This window comes from Osmerus eperlanus, chromosome 13, assembly GCF_963692335.1.
Source record: "Osmerus eperlanus chromosome 13, fOsmEpe2.1, whole genome shotgun sequence".
Classification (NCBI taxonomy): Eukaryota; Metazoa; Chordata; class Actinopteri; order Osmeriformes; family Osmeridae; genus Osmerus; species Osmerus eperlanus.
Window position 1 is genome coordinate 10,103,528 of NC_085030.1, and position 16,589 is coordinate 10,120,116.

Sequence of the window (16,589 nt, forward strand, 5' to 3'; positions counted from 1 at the left end):
CATCATTTTCTCCCCTCGCCTGTCCTCTAAATTTGGGTTTTCAGACAAGTCTAAAATTCAGAATCAAGCTAACAAACTCTAAAAGCAGTATTGTAAGACTCCAGGATATATATATATATATATATATATATATATATATATATATATATATATATTTTTTTTTTTTTTTAAGGATCCAAAGGAAGTCTTATTGATCACTGAGCTGAGCCATTATAGGCTACCTAAATGGTTTATCAATATTCACCTGTCACTGTGAATGAAGCGATACAGGCTACAATACAAAAAAACTGAAACATTTTTAGATTGTTTAGCATACTTCTTGCAGCAAGGATTTAATGTCAAGTGTGAGGCCTAATCAGCGGTAGATTCCGGAGCTGCCTCGGGATTAGCTCAGAGAGAGAAAGAGAGAGCTCTGCGAATAATACAATGGTTCGTTATAATTCTCACTAATCCCAGTAAATATCACAAGCACTTTCATATGACCCGGTGGAGAGAAGGCTATTGCGGACCTCTGTAGAAGAAATAACCAATAAAATACAAACAAATGTCGACTGTGAGTATTGATTATTTTAACACTTTAATCTGGTTTAAATAGTAGTTTGTGGCTAGAACTGGGACTGTAAACTGTAGGGTATGGCTACTTTAAACAGCTTTCTTTGCTAACTGGTCTTGGATTTGTGCATAGTCACCCAACCTTTAGGATTTTTGGAGCAAGACTCCTTACAGTAGTAAGATGTTGGTTGATTTGACTTTGCAGTAATAAATCATTTTGGATTTAACATAGATCTGCCATCTTCAGACTGCGTGACTACAAAGGTTTGGATTGTAACATTGTATGCAGCCTCCATTATAGTTAGACATAGACAGATTGATACATTGACAAGAATTAATGCAATAAAAGTGCCATAAAAGGAGCCTAGGTTGGGTTTTATGCGACATTGAGAATACTGTTGTGTGATGGTTGTATATCCTCACTATGTTCATGACTACAGTATGAACCTGCACATCCAGTCTAGCTGAACAAAACCATTGTTCTTTATATAAAATGAAGTCTGTTTTGGCATGTTTTGTGACACATTGTTTATACATTTACAATACAGTACATAGCCTCAACCACTTCTCAGAAAGTCAAGGCCTACATTCCCTGGCTTTGCCTGATCTGTGCAGTTTCATAACATGTATATCCCTGTTGGTGAGCAAGGCTGCATAGTCATCATCCATATAGGCCTTAGACAAACCTTTCACAGGTGCTGGCTGGGTGGCTCATCGAAGGCCTACTGTAAAGGATGGTGAATACGGGTTTTTCAAACAATCCTGATAGCATTCTGGTCAGACTGTCGTGTTCTTTTGTTGAGAATAGGATCCCCTGTTCCGAGTTTATCTTACCTAATCACCTTACCGGTCGCTTCGTGTTTTGATTGTAGTCCCCTCCAACCTCTTGTGATTGGATGATCCAGATGATTGAACAAAAAAATGTAAGAAACATGTTGTATTTATTGGCCTTTTACCTCCAATAAAACCATATATTCATGTTGTATCAGGATGCTTTCTTTGGGCTCAACTTCAAGCAGACTGTGTGTTTGTGACTAGCTTGGAGAGTCTGCCGATTCTGTGTCCCGGACATGTGTTTATGTCCAGTGTTTCCTCCTACAGCTTAATGTTCGAGTCACCACCATGGACGCTGAGCTTGAGTTTGCTATCCTACCCAGCACCACCGGAAAGCAGCTCTTTGACCAGGTGAGGGAGACCTGAAAGACCCATAGAAAGACAGATAGATGGCATGGGACAGAGTCATCCTCATGTTCTTTCATGCCAGTAAAGCCTGATGATTTGACATAGAGAGGTTGACCACTTATGTTGCTGTTGCTGTCCTTGATGTGGACTAGATTGTGAAGACTATCGGGCTGAGGGAGACCTGGTTCTTTGGCCTACAGTACCAGGACAGTAAAGGCTTCTCCACCTGGCTCAAACTCAACAAGAGGGTGAATACAGCACAGGGGATACAGTCCATTCATGTTCATAATATGTTCTGAAACATCACTGAAACACATGTCATGGAGAAGTCCTTTGGTCTTACTTGATTTACTTATCTTGATTATAAACCACATTGAAGCAATGGACCTGTACTATTGAATAGGTTGACCATGATAGTAATGGTAGCTCGTATGGCTAAGTGTCTCTGCCCTGTGGTTCTGCTGGTGGTTGCCAGGTTACTGCCCAGGACGTGAGGAGAGAGAGCCCTCTTCTGATCAAGTTCAGAGCCAAGTTTTACCCTGAGGACGTTGCAGAAGAGCTAATCCAGGAGGCCACGCAACGACTCTTCTTCCTTCAGGTCAAACCAGACACACACACACCACACACACACAGTCTCTCTCTCGCTCCCTCTCTCTCTCTCTCTCTCTCTCTCTCTCTCTCTCTCTCTCTCTCTCTCTCTCTCTCTCTCTCTCTCTCTCTCTCTCTCTCTCTCTCTCTCTCTCTCTCTCTCTCTCTCTCTCTCTCTCTCTCTCTCTCTCTCTCTCTCTCTCTCTCTCTCACACACACACACATACACACAGTCTTTGAGCCACTTCCCCTGCTGTCCCAGGTGAAGGAGGGCATCCTGAACGACGACATCTACTGCCCCCCCGAGACGGCAGTGCTGCTGGCCTCCTACGCCGTCCAGACCAAGCATGGAGACTACCGGAAGGACTACCACGTCTCTGGATACCTCACCCGAGACAAGCTGCTGCCACAAAGGTGTGTGTGTATAGGGAGGGGGGGTAGGGTTACACTGGAGGGGATACTTTTTCGTGTTTAATATATAATGCATGACATCGATTTTTCTGTGACAAAACCAGAGTTCTGGAGCAGCACAAGCTGAACAAGGAAGAATGGGAGGAGAGGATCCAGGTGTGGCACCAGGAGCACAAGGGAGTGCTGAGGTAGGTCAGCAACACACACACACACACACACACACACACACGGTAGCGTGCCGTCTCTTGGCGGCGACTCAGTCTCCCTGCCTTGTGTTGTTGTTCCAGGGAGGACGCCATGGTGGAGTACCTGAAGATAGCTCAGGACCTGGAGATGTACGGGGTGAACTATTTCAGCATCAAGAACAAGAAAGGCTCGGAGCTGTGGCTGGGAGTGGACGCCCTGGGGCTCAACATCTACGAGAAGACCGACAAGTACTGAATGGACTGCCACTGACACAGTCTAGCTCAAAACATGACCACATGTTTCTAACCCCTGTCGACCTCGTTCTTCTCCAGGATGACCCCCAAGATAGGCTTCCCTTGGAGTGAGATCCGGAACATCTCCTTCAACGACAAGAAGTTTGTCATTAAGCCCATCGACAAGAAAGCCCCGGTATTCAAACAATCTGTTGAAGGGCAGTGTAGCTTAGCATATTTAAAATGTGACATTAGGAGACAAAATGCTCAGTCTCCTAATCTGTGGCTACTGATTGTCAATTTGCTACAGCAATCATTCATCTATAATCTCCTACTGCGTCTGTATAAATTCACCATAGAACATTCAGTATCACCACGGATGCTTAACATTTCGATGTTTCCAGAAAGAGAACTCCGTGCCTTGTTTATGAGCGTGGTTCTCTGTCCCTCAGGACTTTGTGTTCTACGCTCCTCGTCTGCGGATCAACAAGCGCATCCTGGCGCTGTGTATGGGGAACCACGACCTGTACATGAGGAGGAGGAAGCCCGACACTATAGAGGTGCAGCAGATGAAGGCCCAGGCCCGCGAGGAGAAGAACAAGAGACAGATGGAGAGGTGAGATTGGGGTTGTGGGGGAGGAGGAGAAAAAGAGAGAGACTGGACACCAGCCTATTCTTAGTTTAGAGACATTCTGTAAAAAAAAACGCAACAAAGCCATCAAACTGAATCTAAAGTTGAATTTCAGTACCGCCGTAATTTCAGTAAACTCTGAACCAGGAGAGAACTAGTCAGGAGTTTGCGCTGACTGTAATGCTTGGTGGCAGAGCCCTGCTGGATAGTGAAAAGAAGAAGCGGGAGAATGCTGAGAAGGAGACAGAGAAGATCGCCAGGGAGACCATGGAGCTGATGCAGAGACTGAGAGTGATCGAGGAGCAGACCAAGAGAGCCCAGGACGGTCCGACCACAAATATGATTCTATCAGCTTTTTTTGTTTGTATTAAACGAGGATGTTTTTGTTTCTGTGTACGTACCTGGCTGAGTTTGCATTGTGTCCTCATATGAATGTACCGGATGTGCGTGTGCTTACACATGGGCATCTCTCTGTCTGTATGATATGTGTGTTCATGTGTCAGTGTGTGTGTGTGTGTGTGTGTCAGAGCTGGAGGAGCAGACCCGCCGGGCCCTGGAGCTGGAGAGGGAGAGGACGTTTGCCCAGGAGGAGGCTGAGAGGCTGGAGAAGGACCGACAGACCGCCGAGGACGCCAAGGCTTCCCTACTGCAGCAGTCAGAGAGCCAGGTCAAGAACCAGGAGAACCTGGTACACGCTCACATTACATGACGTCATTTGATGAACACACACAAACACACACATGGGCACGCACACGCAGACATGCTCAGAATGCACACACTCAGGCACACACAAATATGCATGCACGGGCACACGCACAAATGCAGTTATGACAGGCTTTTCTAAAGCCTTTATGTATCTGTGTGGATATATGTGTGTGCGCGCCTGTGTGTGTGTGTGTGTGTGTGTGTGTGTGTAGGCCACTGAGCTGGCCGAGCTGACCTCTAAGATCTCCCGCCTGGAAGATGCCAAGAAGAAGAAGGAGGATGAGGCAAAGAAATGGCAGAAAAGGGTGAGAGAACGGGAGAGAACAGTGCAGGTGATCTGACATCACCGACTTAGTGGCAGTGTGAATGACCTGGCAGTTGTGGTGTGTATTCATTACAAGCTGTATTTACTGCCTGTGTGTGTGTGTGTCTGTGCATGCATCCAGGTACTGGATATGTTGCCTGTGTGTGTGTTTGCAAGGATGCAGGTACTGGATTATACTGCCTGTGTGTGTGTGTGTTTGCACCTGTGCCCAGACTGCCCAATCCAACTGCAGCCTTTCACTGTGAGCGGTGTGTGTGTGTGTGTATGGGTGTGTGTGTTGGCAGGCGGTCATGGTGGAGGTAGATCTGGAGCGGACCAAAGAGGAGCTGAAGACTAAAGTGATCGGCGTCCACATCCAGGACTCCCACGTGGACGAGCACGACGAGACGGACGAGAGCAGCGCCGAGGCCAGCGCCGAGCTCACCGCGCCGGGCACGCTGCGAGACCGCAGCGAGGAGGAGCGGGTGACGGAGGCCCAGAAGAACGAGAGGCTACAGAAGAGCCTGAAGGTCAGGCTGGATCTGTGGGATCCACACTATCCCACAGTCACAGGCTTTATTTGAAGCAGTTCACTTCATATGTGGAACTGAATGTACTTTTTGAAGCAAGGAGGTCGTACGGAGGAAGTAGTCTTGTGTACTTGTTAGATTCTGACGGAGACGTGACGGTGCCTGCCTTTCTCTGTCTGTGCGTTCGTCCGTCCGTCTGTCTGTCTGTCTGTCTGCTCCCACAGGCCCTGAGCTCGGAGCTCGCCAGCACCCGGGACGAGAGCAAGAAGACGCCCAACGACCTAATCCACGCCGAGAACGTGAAGGCAGGCCGCGACAAATACAAGACCCTGCGCCAGATCCGCCAAGGCAACACCAAACAGCGCATTGACGAGTTTGAGTCCATGTGAGAGGTACATAAGGAGAGAGAAAGAGAGAGAGAGAGACAGAGAGAGAGAGAGAGAGAGAGAGAGAGAGAGAGAGAGAGAGAGAGAGAGAGAGAGAGAGAGAGAGAGAGAGAGAGAGAGAGAGAGAGAGAGAGAGAGAGAGAGAGAGAGAGAGAGAGAGAGAGAGAGAGAGAGAGAGAGAGAGAGAGAGAGAGAGAGAGAGAGCTATGTGTAAAGACCAACGTGTCATTAGATTGTGTTCTGTCTTTGTAAACAAGGCAGGCAGGCACAGTCTTAGTAATGTCACAGGCTGAATTCTAATATAACAACACTTGTATATTCTATTCAATTACACATGTATTTCTCACTATGTAACAAGTGAATAACTTACTGACCTACTGATCTTAGTGATGCATTTATATGAAGTGGGATTAGCAAGATGCAACCTGAAAATAGATATCCACTGACTAACAACATGCCTTCACTGTATATTGTAATGAATACTGTACATCTTTCTTGTGTGCAATGTCTCATGAGAAATCAAATCATCAGTCCCTGGAAGTCAAGTCCTGGTGTGGACATGGATTTGAAGTTTGTGTTATTGAAATCTAGAAATTGACAATGATTGCTAATAGCGTAGAACATGTTATTGTAGCTTCATTTATTAGCAGGAAAAAGAAGAGTCATAGGATTGCTAATCACATTATTTCTGATTGAGGCTTTGTTAAAATAATGTCCAAAATGTAGGTACTGTATAATCCTTTAGTATGTGCTGTTGCTTTGCTCAAGTTTAAATAAATTAAATATTATTCACCAACCCTTTGAAATGAATAGGCCTAGGTCCTGCCCAGTTACCTATAAGATCATAACATGAAATCTGAATTCATCCTGTGCTGTCCACTTGGTTTTGCATTGAACATTGGTGTGTTTGTGTGCGTTCTAAAAATGAATACCAATAGTTGACCTTTCTGCTGTAATTTGCTATGAAACCACTGGGAATTATTTACTCTTCAGTTCGGTGTAGTCTACTTGTGATCTAAAATGAGAAACTCAACATACCAAAGGGAATATCCAATTAATTATAATTGAGGAGTAACAAGCCTGACTCAATAAAAATTGGGAACCAGATTTTCTGTCATGTGCACATTAGATCCAGTCAATATGAAGGGAGAATGAAATCTCAAGTCCCAGGTAAATGTCAACTTTCTCCTTGCTGGAAATGAGAGCCTTCAGTTATTCCATCCTGCGTATGAGGTTACAGTAAATCCACAATGCGTCAGCTACTCAGTGTTCTTTCGCTACTTTATCGCACACAGTTTTCCTGGTCCTATGAGCTTGCTGTTCTGGACTCCCCTGCAGCTGGCATGTCTGTGTCCTGCAGGAGAGGGCTCAGACCTGGAAAGATCCAGGACACACGTGAATGCAGCAGCCCATGTTGTGTTCCCACCTGTCTCGTCTGACACGGCGACCGCTACTTCCATTCCACCCATATCTGTAAAATGTCATAACACTTTGTGAAAGAGCATGCCTCTGTGTCCTCCCTCCGTCCTGATGTTCACGCTCCTACCTCAGAATCTGCTACCAAACACATTGGCCTCCTTCTGAGACACAGGTCAGGATGCAGGCTGGATGCCGGATGGACCTACCGGTACATTCTTCTCACACACCAGCGTAGCCTCAGCACAAGCTGGTGGGAGAGAGAGAGGTGATAGAAAAGGACATCTATGTGTGCGTACTTGTGTGTCTGAGTGTGCAAGTTGTACCCATCGCTGCCGACGGCGCCAGTCATCGAGGTGTCATCATTGCCATCGCCCCCATTGCTGAGCTGGAAGGTGGCCATGGCAGGTCTCCTATTCACGTCCTGGAGCAACATACCTGTCTCTCCTAGCCCCGCCCTGCAGATGGAGGGGGTGTGTCCACACAGCAGGGTCACCTCCCTCGCTACAGAGAAAGAAAAAAAGAAGGGAAGAAAGAGACATAGCTTAGGTCTTTTCACACTAAGCTTCGCCCCCCGGGGGGGCCCAGCTAAAGGGAATTTGAATGTATGTGTGCCCTCTCCTCTCCCTCCATACCCGGGTTAGCCGACGGGGGCCGGCCCCTCCCTGTGCTGTAGTAGCCGCAGCGCAGCAGGCGAGCGTACGCCGAGCGGAAGTCTCTGTTGAGCGCGGCGTAGAGGATGGGGTTGAGGGCGGAGTTGGTGTAGCCCAGCCACAGCACCACGGGATAGGCTACGGGCGGGGGCTCCGCCTGCTCCCGCACCCCCATGATGGTGAACAGGGTGAAGTAGGGCACCCAGCACACCACAAACGCCCCGATCACCGCCGCCAAAGTCACCGTGGCCTTGTGCTCACGCAGCGCCACCGCCGTCACCGTGGAAACCACCGCGGGGGCCCCGGGGCCGTTGAAGTTGGGCCGCATGGAGATGATGCGTTTGGCCTGCGCCCGTGCGATGCGCAGGATGCGGTGGTAGGTCCAGCACATGACCAGCAGGGGGAGGTAGAAAGTGAGCAGGGAGTCCACTATGACGTAAGATGGGTTCAGCCTGAAAATGCACTTCCTCTCTGGGTCGTTGGGGCCAAAATTCTGCACGGTGCCGTTGGATGTGTTCCAGCCCAGCTGGATGGGCAGGAACGACACTGCCAGCGACATGGCCCACACTGACGCCATTGCTACGGCGACACGCCTCGGCAGCACCAACGAGGGGTACCTTAGAGGTGCCGTCACGGCCAGGTAGCGGTCAACACTGATGGCCAACAGGTTGAGGATGGAGGCGGTGCACAGCATGACATCCATGGAGATATAGAGGTTGCAAAGGGTGGGCCCCAGCGGCCAATCGTTGGAGAGCTGGAGGAGGGCTGAGAAAGGCAGGACCAGCATGCCGAGCAGCAAGTCAGTCACGGCCAGGGAGACGATGAAACAGTTTGTGAGGCAGCGGAGGCGTCGCGTCGCGCACACCGCCAGACACACCAGGACGTTGCCAAATATGGTCAGCAGGATGAGGAGGGACAGGAACACGCCCAGAATGATGACAGACAGCTGCATCCTCAATGGTTCCTGGAGAAGGACCAATCATACACCACTATGTAAAAGCTTTTGTCTCCGTTTCCACGTCCCAGCCCTATGCTTCAATCACCTCATGGTGCATTACGAAATGTATTCGTTTTGGAAAACTAATTGGTTCCAAGACAACATTGGAACCCCAACACTGACCAACTAGAAGCAAAGATACAATGTTTGACCCCTTGTTCCTTGGTTGTCTTTGTCTTATGTTGTTTCTGTCCCGATATGTCTCGGGTATGTGCTTATCAGCAGTCAGCACACATCACGGACGCTCGGACTGTGGGAGTGGTTTGAGGCTGGAGGCTGGTCAGTGTGTTCCACTGGTAATGAAGAACACTGCCCTCTGGTGGTGGGTGGCTTACAGTGCTCCATGTCACTGATGATGGTCCATTGAGATCCCAACCCCACCTGCTGGACACAAAGAGAAACCAACTGTCAGATCTTGTTCTCCAATTATTTCATCAGTCAAATGCAGAGCTGTGTAGGAACACTAGTCTAGGAGGCTATGTGTTAGATATCAGAAATATGGAATGAGACTGATAGACCAACGTGTGTATGTAAACCAAATGTGTGCTGTCAGAATGTGCGTCAGTGGGCAACTGAGTGTTTGCTTTTCCAAAGAGTCCTATTCTTAAATGGATTTGGGATTTGGGCCAGCTCTGGAAAGTTCTAATCATTCACCCGCCAGATCACATCTTGCCACAGAGAGCACGGGAGAGAACGAGAGAGAGAGAGACGGAGGGAGATATATGAAGAGAGACAGGGAGAGAACGAGAGAGAGAGACGGAGGGAGATATATGAAGAGAGACAGGGAGAGATGGAGGAAAGGAGTGACAGTCTTTCTTTATAGAGCTAATAGAGAGCTCCAGCTTTTAGAGAACTAAATAAAAAATGGCGATGGAGAGCCGAGTGAGTGCACCTGAATGCAGGAGAGCAGGCAGACAGGATCGGAATAATTAAGATTCATTAAATAAACAAAGAATACAAAAGTCACATATTCGGATAACACTGGAAAAATAACAGGCAAAACAAACAGTAGGGCAGGAACACAAAGGACAGAGTCACTCATGCAGGAAAAAACACCAAAACGGACAAACATACAGTATATACACAGGGAAGGTAATCCCAAGTGGTGAGTGTGATTGTGGACAACTCTCAGGTCTCATGTTGTTGACAACTAGGAATCAGGGGAGAGAGAGAGATGGACATGCCCACACATAGAGACAGAGAGGGAAAACACCAAACAAGCAAGAAAACACTAGGAAACCATTCAGAAACACAACAAAACACTAGGAAACACTATGAATCACTGAGAAACCCAAGGAAACACCTGGAAATCCCCCCCAAAAAATACTGTAGGGATACTGGGGCATGGCTGTGGCTTTGAGAGATGGAGACACAATTAATTTCTGTGTACGAAGGTGAGGGAGAGACAAAGTCAAAAACCAATTATGAGTATTGTAGAGGTCACATTCTAAGACACTCCCCAAAACTGTAGTCTCAGGTGTCCAGCTCTGAACACAGATTAGACTGCTTGATAAAGGCTAATCTGTGTCCAGCTCTGAACACAGATTAGACTGCTTGATAAAGGCTAATCTGTGTCCAGCTCTGAACACAGATTAGACTGCTTGATAAAGGCTAATCTCTTTTTTTCCTACCACAGGTGTGTAGTCCAGACTTCCCGCTTGCTGCTGCTTTCAACCTCATCCAGTTCAAATACTGATATCACCCTTTTACACACACACACACACACACACACACACGCACACACACACACGCACACCCACACACGCACATGCTCTCCTCTTCTCTCCCCCTTTCTCACACACACGTGGTGTCTTGCTACTAGTTTCTGCATTCTCACATTCCATCCCTTCAACCCTTTGGCACACTCACTTTCATTCTCTCTCCTCTCACACACTCTCACACCCACTCACTCCTGCAGTAACAGTGAGAGACAAAGGCAGACCTTATGTGGTCAACCCAGATATAGACATGCACTCTCATGGTAAAGTATTGCTCTGCCAAGAAACCTCCATTAAACCATGGGAGTTTAGTCTGACCCCAGCTTGTGGGGATCTTGAGAATAAACAGTTTTATATGGGTGGGAGCTTGTGGATATCCCGGAGAGAGAGGGAGAGAGAGAGAGAGAGAGAGAGAGAGAGAGAGAGAGAGAGAGAGAGAGAGACAGGCAGGCAGGCAGGCATACGATGGAAGGCAGAGAGACGGACATACAGGAAGGCAGATTGGCAGACAAACAGGCAGGGATGCATAAACACAGATTTCACAGATGTACACACCAACACATACACTGTGCGTACTGTTACAAACACGGATACTAACGCACATGCTTACACACATGGATGTTGACAAGACATAAAATTGTCTCATTTGAATAATTTGTCTTTAGGGAAATGGAACTTTGCGGAATTTCCTGAACTCACTGAAAACGATATTTGTGGAGATTTCTGACCTTGAAGGGGTTGTATACATTTAGTCTTTTGGGGGGATAGGATTAAAGAATGGATGATTAAGTTTGGAATGGGGCGGGTGAGTGTGCACTCTGGGACAGAGCTTTCTCCATCGCCGCTCCCTCCCTCTGGAACTCACTCCCCAAACCCATCAGAGACTGCACCAACCTGTCAACTTTTAAATCATTAGTTAAAACGCACCTTTTTAGATCTGCTTTTAATGTGTAATTAATGCTGTGATTTTTTATGATGTCCTTGTTTTATGTTTATTTTAACCATGTACCATTTTAACCATGTACCATTTCAACCATGTACCATTTTAACCATGTAGAGCGACTGAGAACTTTGAAAAGCGCTATATAAATAAAATGTATTATTATTATTATTAGAGCTTCACATGAAGAGGAAGTGACCGCCATGACATACCCTCCTGGGGATGGGGATCAGTGGGTCAATGTGTCTGCTTACTTGTGGCCTTGGTTGCTAATCCCCTTTCCTTTTAGCACCACAGAGAGATGGAGGGGAGGGGGAGTTCAACAATGATCTGCCTTGCGCGTCAGGCATCAGACAAGATCAGGGCAGGGGCTGATATTTTGAACAATGCCATGGCATGCAGAGTAATGAGCTTGGTTCAGACACCTTCTTTGAGTGATGAGACAATCTTCCTGCGCCATGTCTAGACCGCATGCTGATTGCACGAGCAGCTTAGCATAACAAGCACACCTTGTGTGATCTTATTAGGCAGATGTGGCGTTGACAGGAATATAATAAATGGAAACAGGTGGAAAAGTTGAAAGCATTTGTGGGGGATGCAGGCTTTTTGGCAGCTACAGTTCTGTAGTTGGATTTCACCCTCCATCTGTAGCTTGCTTACTAAGAAAGCGGAACAAATATCTTGTGTGTGTATGAGTGTGTTTGTGTGTGAGTAAGACACATAGGGTGAACAATGATGTATCTTATGTGTCCTTCATGTGTGTGTGTGTGAGAGAGATGACGTGTCCTTTATGGGTGTATATACATGTGCCTGTAAGTCCTGAGGGGATGATGGGTTGCTTAGTAACTGTCCTGTGTTTGACGGTAGCAGGCAGGCTGTGCAATCATAATTGAGCATGAAGGATTTCCAGAACTAGACAGATTCACAGACAGACAGACAGACAGACAGACTGGCAGGCAGGCAGGCAGGCAGGCAGGCAGGCAGGCAGGCAGGCGGAAACAGACTTTTACCCTGAGTTGGCATGCATGGCTACTTGGCATAACACACACACACACTCACACACACACACTCACAGATGCCCTGGTGCTGGGCATAACAGAAGTGCCCTGGTTCTGCCACTCAAGGTGAGGACACACCTGTCCTTAGTGCACATGAAGCATACTCCACCCTAAGTAACAAGCTCTCTATATTTCTCTTTATCCCTCATTCCCTCTCTTTATGTTTGTCTCTTTGTCTCTTGGTCAACTTCCTCATTAGACTTATTTTAAAGTGAAACATCACTTCTGCACTAAGATTGAGCAGATGGCTGAAAGTTTATGCAATACCCAATAGAAGATAATTCACTGAGCCTTATACTTTACGTCTCCCACTCTATCTCTCCATCTCTCCTTATCTCTCTCAATTCAATTCAATATGATTTAATGGCATAACTGTTTTGATTTTGCACTGTTACAAGTTCACAAGTTCACAGTAAATGGAACACAATTGTGAGCACGAGAGAGAACAAATCAAGATTATGTTTCTCAATCTCTAATCTCTCATCACTCTATTTCACCCATGCAACCATAATAGTCACTGGTGAAATAAATACACCAAGACTAAATGTCATCTGTGGAGAATAGAGAACAGAAAGATACAAAGCAAGCAGACAGAAACAGGAAGTATTCAGGTCAGATTTGATGTATCTCATGTATCACAGGCTGTGTGTGGTTTTCACCCCTCTGAAAATAATTCCCCTTAGTTTGACTCTCTGAGACTAACCACATCTTCCATGCACTCTTATATAAACTGTGAGTTTGGGTGTGTGGGAGAGTGAGTTTGTGTGTAGCATTAGTTTGTGCTACATGGATGGATGTAGATAATAGCTTAGCCACAACTTCACCCCCTCACCTAAGTGCATATTAATGTGTGTGTGACTGCACATCCTGTATTTGCTTCTATTTTAATGGGAGACCTGCCATTTTGTCACAATCAAAAATGTGTCACTGTCAAGAAGAAGCTATTCCCACACAAGCTTGTTCTGCTTTTACATGAATGAAATCATGTTGCACTTAAAATCATTTCCTCATTCACAGATACCCTCCAGATGACCTCCCTGTGATTGTGCCCAGTTCACCTTGTCACTTCACAGCACCTGAGGCCAGCGTGACTGTGGGGTGAACAACATTTTTGCCATTTAATTTTTGCCAAAAATTACTTGCTCACAGCACATGTCTACGTGACACAAAGTTAGATAGCTTTTAGCTCCAACAATAACATTATTGTCAATGACATATTGATGTCTGCCCAACATTATCTGATAGTGTTTATCAATAGTTCAACATTACATTAGGAGTCTTGAGTCACTTATTAGCAGAGCTACACATATCTGACCTAAGAGAGGTTTTAAAATCAAATTACTTGTATGTTCTGTAAGAAGAGCCCTATACTTACCTTCATGCAACAGACGTCCTGGTGTGTGTGTGTTTCCGCTCTGTCCTGCTGCAACGTTCTGCTCTCCTTCCCTCTTCCCCACTCTGCACTGTGCGACGTCCCTCGCTCTCCCACGGGCTCAACGTGTATGTGTGTGTGTGAGCTTGCGTTTGTGCCTGTGAGTACGGGTGTATGTTTGTGTGTGTGTGCATGTGCATGCCTGTGTGTATGTTTGTGTGTGTGTGTGCACGTGCATACCTGTTTGTGTGTGTGCATGTGCATGCCTGTGTGTGTGCATGTGCATGCCTGTGTGCATGTTTGTGTGTGTGTGCATGTGCATGCCAGTGTGTTTGTGTGTGTGTGCATGTGCATGCCTGTGTGTGTGTGTTTGTGTGTGTGTGTGTGCCTGTGCATGCCTGTGTGTGTGTTTGGATTGTTAGTCCCTCTTCTTCTTTTTCATCCCTCATTACTTTCATTCTCCTCCTGTTTCCCCTGAGGCCATTTAATCCCTTAATCATTTAAATGTGCTCCCCCACCCATTGTCTCCCATGTGCATTCCTATCTCTCCCTTTATTTTTAGGATTGACACCAGTCCCACCACAACCGTAACCACAGAGGAACCTGCACAGTGTGTGTTCCAGGTACTTTATGCACACACACCCCCTTGAGGTCATCATAGGTAACTACAATATATCAATATATATTAATGCACAATCCATCGGAGGGAAAGGAATTAGACTGAGCTGAGTGTGGGGGTCCCAGGTACCTAACATGTGGTCAGGAGTGTGCACCACCAGTGTGGTGGTGAGGCAGTATGCGCTGATGGGGGTGGTGGTGAGGCAGTATGCGCTGATGGGGGTGGTGGTGAGGCAGTAAGTTCTGATGGGGGTGGTGGTGAGGCAGTATGTTCTGATGGGGGTGGTGGTGAGGCAGTATGTTCTGATGGGGGTGGTCGTGAGGCAGTATGTGCTGATGGGGGTGGTGGAGCGACTTACAGTAAGTACAGGGACATTCTCCCCGAGGCAAGTAGGGTGAAGTGCCTTGCCCAAGGACACAACGTCATTTGGCACTGCCGGGAATCGAACCAACAACCTTCTGATTAATAGCCCGACTCCCTAACCGCTCAGCCATCTGACCCCCAAGGTGAGGCAGTATGTGCTGATGGGGGTGGTGGTGAGGCAGTATGCTTGTTAGGGGTGGAGGGGTTGTGGACCACTTCCTCGATCTGGTTTGGTTTGTCTCTCACTATCTCTCTCTCTTTCTCCCTCTTTCATTTTCTGTCACTGTCTGTCTTTACTCAAGATCTCTATCTGTCCTTCTCTTGTCTCCATCACACCGCAACCTGCCTGTCTGTCTGTCTGCCGTATGCCTGCCTGCCTGCCTGCCTGCCTGCCTGTCTGCCTGTCTGCCGTATGTCTGTCTGCCTGTCTGCCTGTCTGTCTACTGTATGTCTGCCTGTCTGGCTGTCTTATGTTTCCTTATATTCCTTGTCTTCCATTTATATTGTAAAATCAATACCTAATCACTGAGAAAGCCCTCTCCAACTATTCCTCCCTTTTCCATTTTTAAGGTCCACCTCTCATCTTCCATCCCTGATAATCTTCTATTTTCATGCTTGTGTGTGCGTGCGTCATACCACTTTTGCTTCTCCTTGCCCCCCTCCCTCTCTTTCCCGCTCCTTCTCCCTTCCTCATCCTCCACTGTTCTGCTCTTGTCATCCGTGAATCTCTCGCTGTCTCCCTTCCCCTTTCACTCTCCCTCCCTCTATCTGTCTATTCTTTGGTAACTTCTGCAGATGAACCTCCAGCCCGCTTCACACAAGCTTGGACCCTCGTACACGCACTCCCAGGCACTCCACCTTCTGTTCTCCTTGTGAGTCACATGGCACCAGTAAGAGCAAGTTGATAAGTTATCAGTTGTGTAAGCACACACACACACACACACTCACACACACACACACACACACACACACATATGCGGTTACTACCCCCCTACACCACGTCAACACTCACTGTGTTTCTCCAACCTGTTCAAACCTAATGCATATGTATGCCATGCTACTCTGTCTCTCACTTTGAGAGACATACGCTACCATCTGGGACAACGCTTGTTTCCACAGCAACGCTGATGTCATAGTCCCGGCAGAGCGTGAAGATGCGGGCAACAGAACCTGTCCCCAGCCTTAGAGACTGCAGGCACGGTTCAGAGGTCACCTGACTTGCGTTGAGTGGTACTTCACACTTCATTAATGAGGGATAAATATGGGAGATGCTGGTGACCAGTGTATCTCCATGCTCATCAGAAACATTTCGATGAGTCTTTGAAACCGTAATAGGTAGTCCACCTCCACAACCTCACAACAGACATTCTACTGCCCTCTAGTGGATGATGTAGTCATTCAATACTGTTTCGCTTGATGATGGTATGTGGCCCACTGCCAATGCATTTTATCATGCCAGGTCAATGTATTGGTGGGACATCATAGCTGGATGTCCTATAATAGTTTCACTGCTCTATCAGATTGACTGTTTGGTTGTATTTCTTGACGGGTCACTGTTCTCTCCACTCTCTCTGACATGCCCCAAGGCCCATGCCAACTCCCCAGATAACAGGAGACATAAAACGGGCCACAAATTAGGGATGGCTGAGTCTAAAACTGGGCCTTATCGAGCATTAGTCATGGCTGTAACTTTGAATCTACAATCTTTTCCAACAATTGTAAACACCAAATGATGGTGGGGTATT

The 16,589-nt window shown here is 47.0% G+C and overlaps 3 protein-coding genes across 9 annotated transcripts in view; 1 reads left to right on the forward strand and 2 right to left on the reverse strand.

Annotated features, from left to right (window-relative positions):
- hdx (highly divergent homeobox) overlaps positions 1 to 16,589 on the reverse strand; it is a 350,307-nt gene that overhangs the window by 163,026 nt on the left and 170,692 nt on the right. The window lies entirely within an intron of this gene.
- Positions 429 to 6,340, forward strand: LOC134032072 (moesin-like). 3 transcript variants are annotated; one of them, XM_062475874.1, is made up of 15 exons: positions 429 to 553; positions 1,654 to 1,737; positions 1,887 to 1,982; positions 2,210 to 2,332; positions 2,585 to 2,736; positions 2,838 to 2,921; positions 3,021 to 3,167; positions 3,252 to 3,348; positions 3,605 to 3,768; positions 3,978 to 4,108; positions 4,311 to 4,471; positions 4,701 to 4,793; positions 5,098 to 5,322; positions 5,547 to 5,714; positions 5,871 to 6,340. In XM_062475874.1, exons 1-14 carry the CDS (start codon positions 545 to 547, stop codon positions 5,709 to 5,711), a joined length of 1,731 nt encoding a protein of 576 aa, XP_062331858.1. In that variant the 5' UTR covers positions 429 to 544; the 3' UTR covers positions 5,712 to 5,714; positions 5,871 to 6,340. The 3 variants fall into 3 exon arrangements, with proteins under 3 accessions (XP_062331858.1, XP_062331857.1, XP_062331859.1); XM_062475873.1 differs by having other exon boundaries at positions 5,547 to 6,340; XM_062475875.1 differs by having other exon boundaries at positions 4,311 to 4,450; positions 5,547 to 6,340.
- hrh2a (histamine receptor H2a) lies at positions 6,371 to 14,043 on the reverse strand. 5 transcript variants are annotated; one of them, XR_009931982.1, is made up of 5 exons: positions 13,866 to 14,043; positions 7,760 to 9,158; positions 7,451 to 7,628; positions 7,255 to 7,374; positions 6,371 to 7,179 (listed from the first exon to the last, which is right to left on the reverse strand). XR_009931982.1 is itself a non-coding variant. In XM_062475878.1 (4 exons), exons 2-4 carry the CDS (start codon positions 8,727 to 8,729, stop codon positions 7,365 to 7,367), a joined length of 1,158 nt encoding a protein of 385 aa, XP_062331862.1. In that variant the 5' UTR covers positions 8,730 to 9,155; positions 13,866 to 14,043; the 3' UTR covers positions 7,199 to 7,364. The 5 variants fall into 5 exon arrangements, 4 of the variants coding, with proteins under 4 accessions (XP_062331862.1, XP_062331861.1, XP_062331863.1 ...); XM_062475878.1 differs by lacking the exon at positions 6,371 to 7,179 and having other exon boundaries at positions 7,199 to 7,374; positions 7,760 to 9,155; XM_062475877.1 differs by lacking the exon at positions 6,371 to 7,179 and having other exon boundaries at positions 7,199 to 7,374.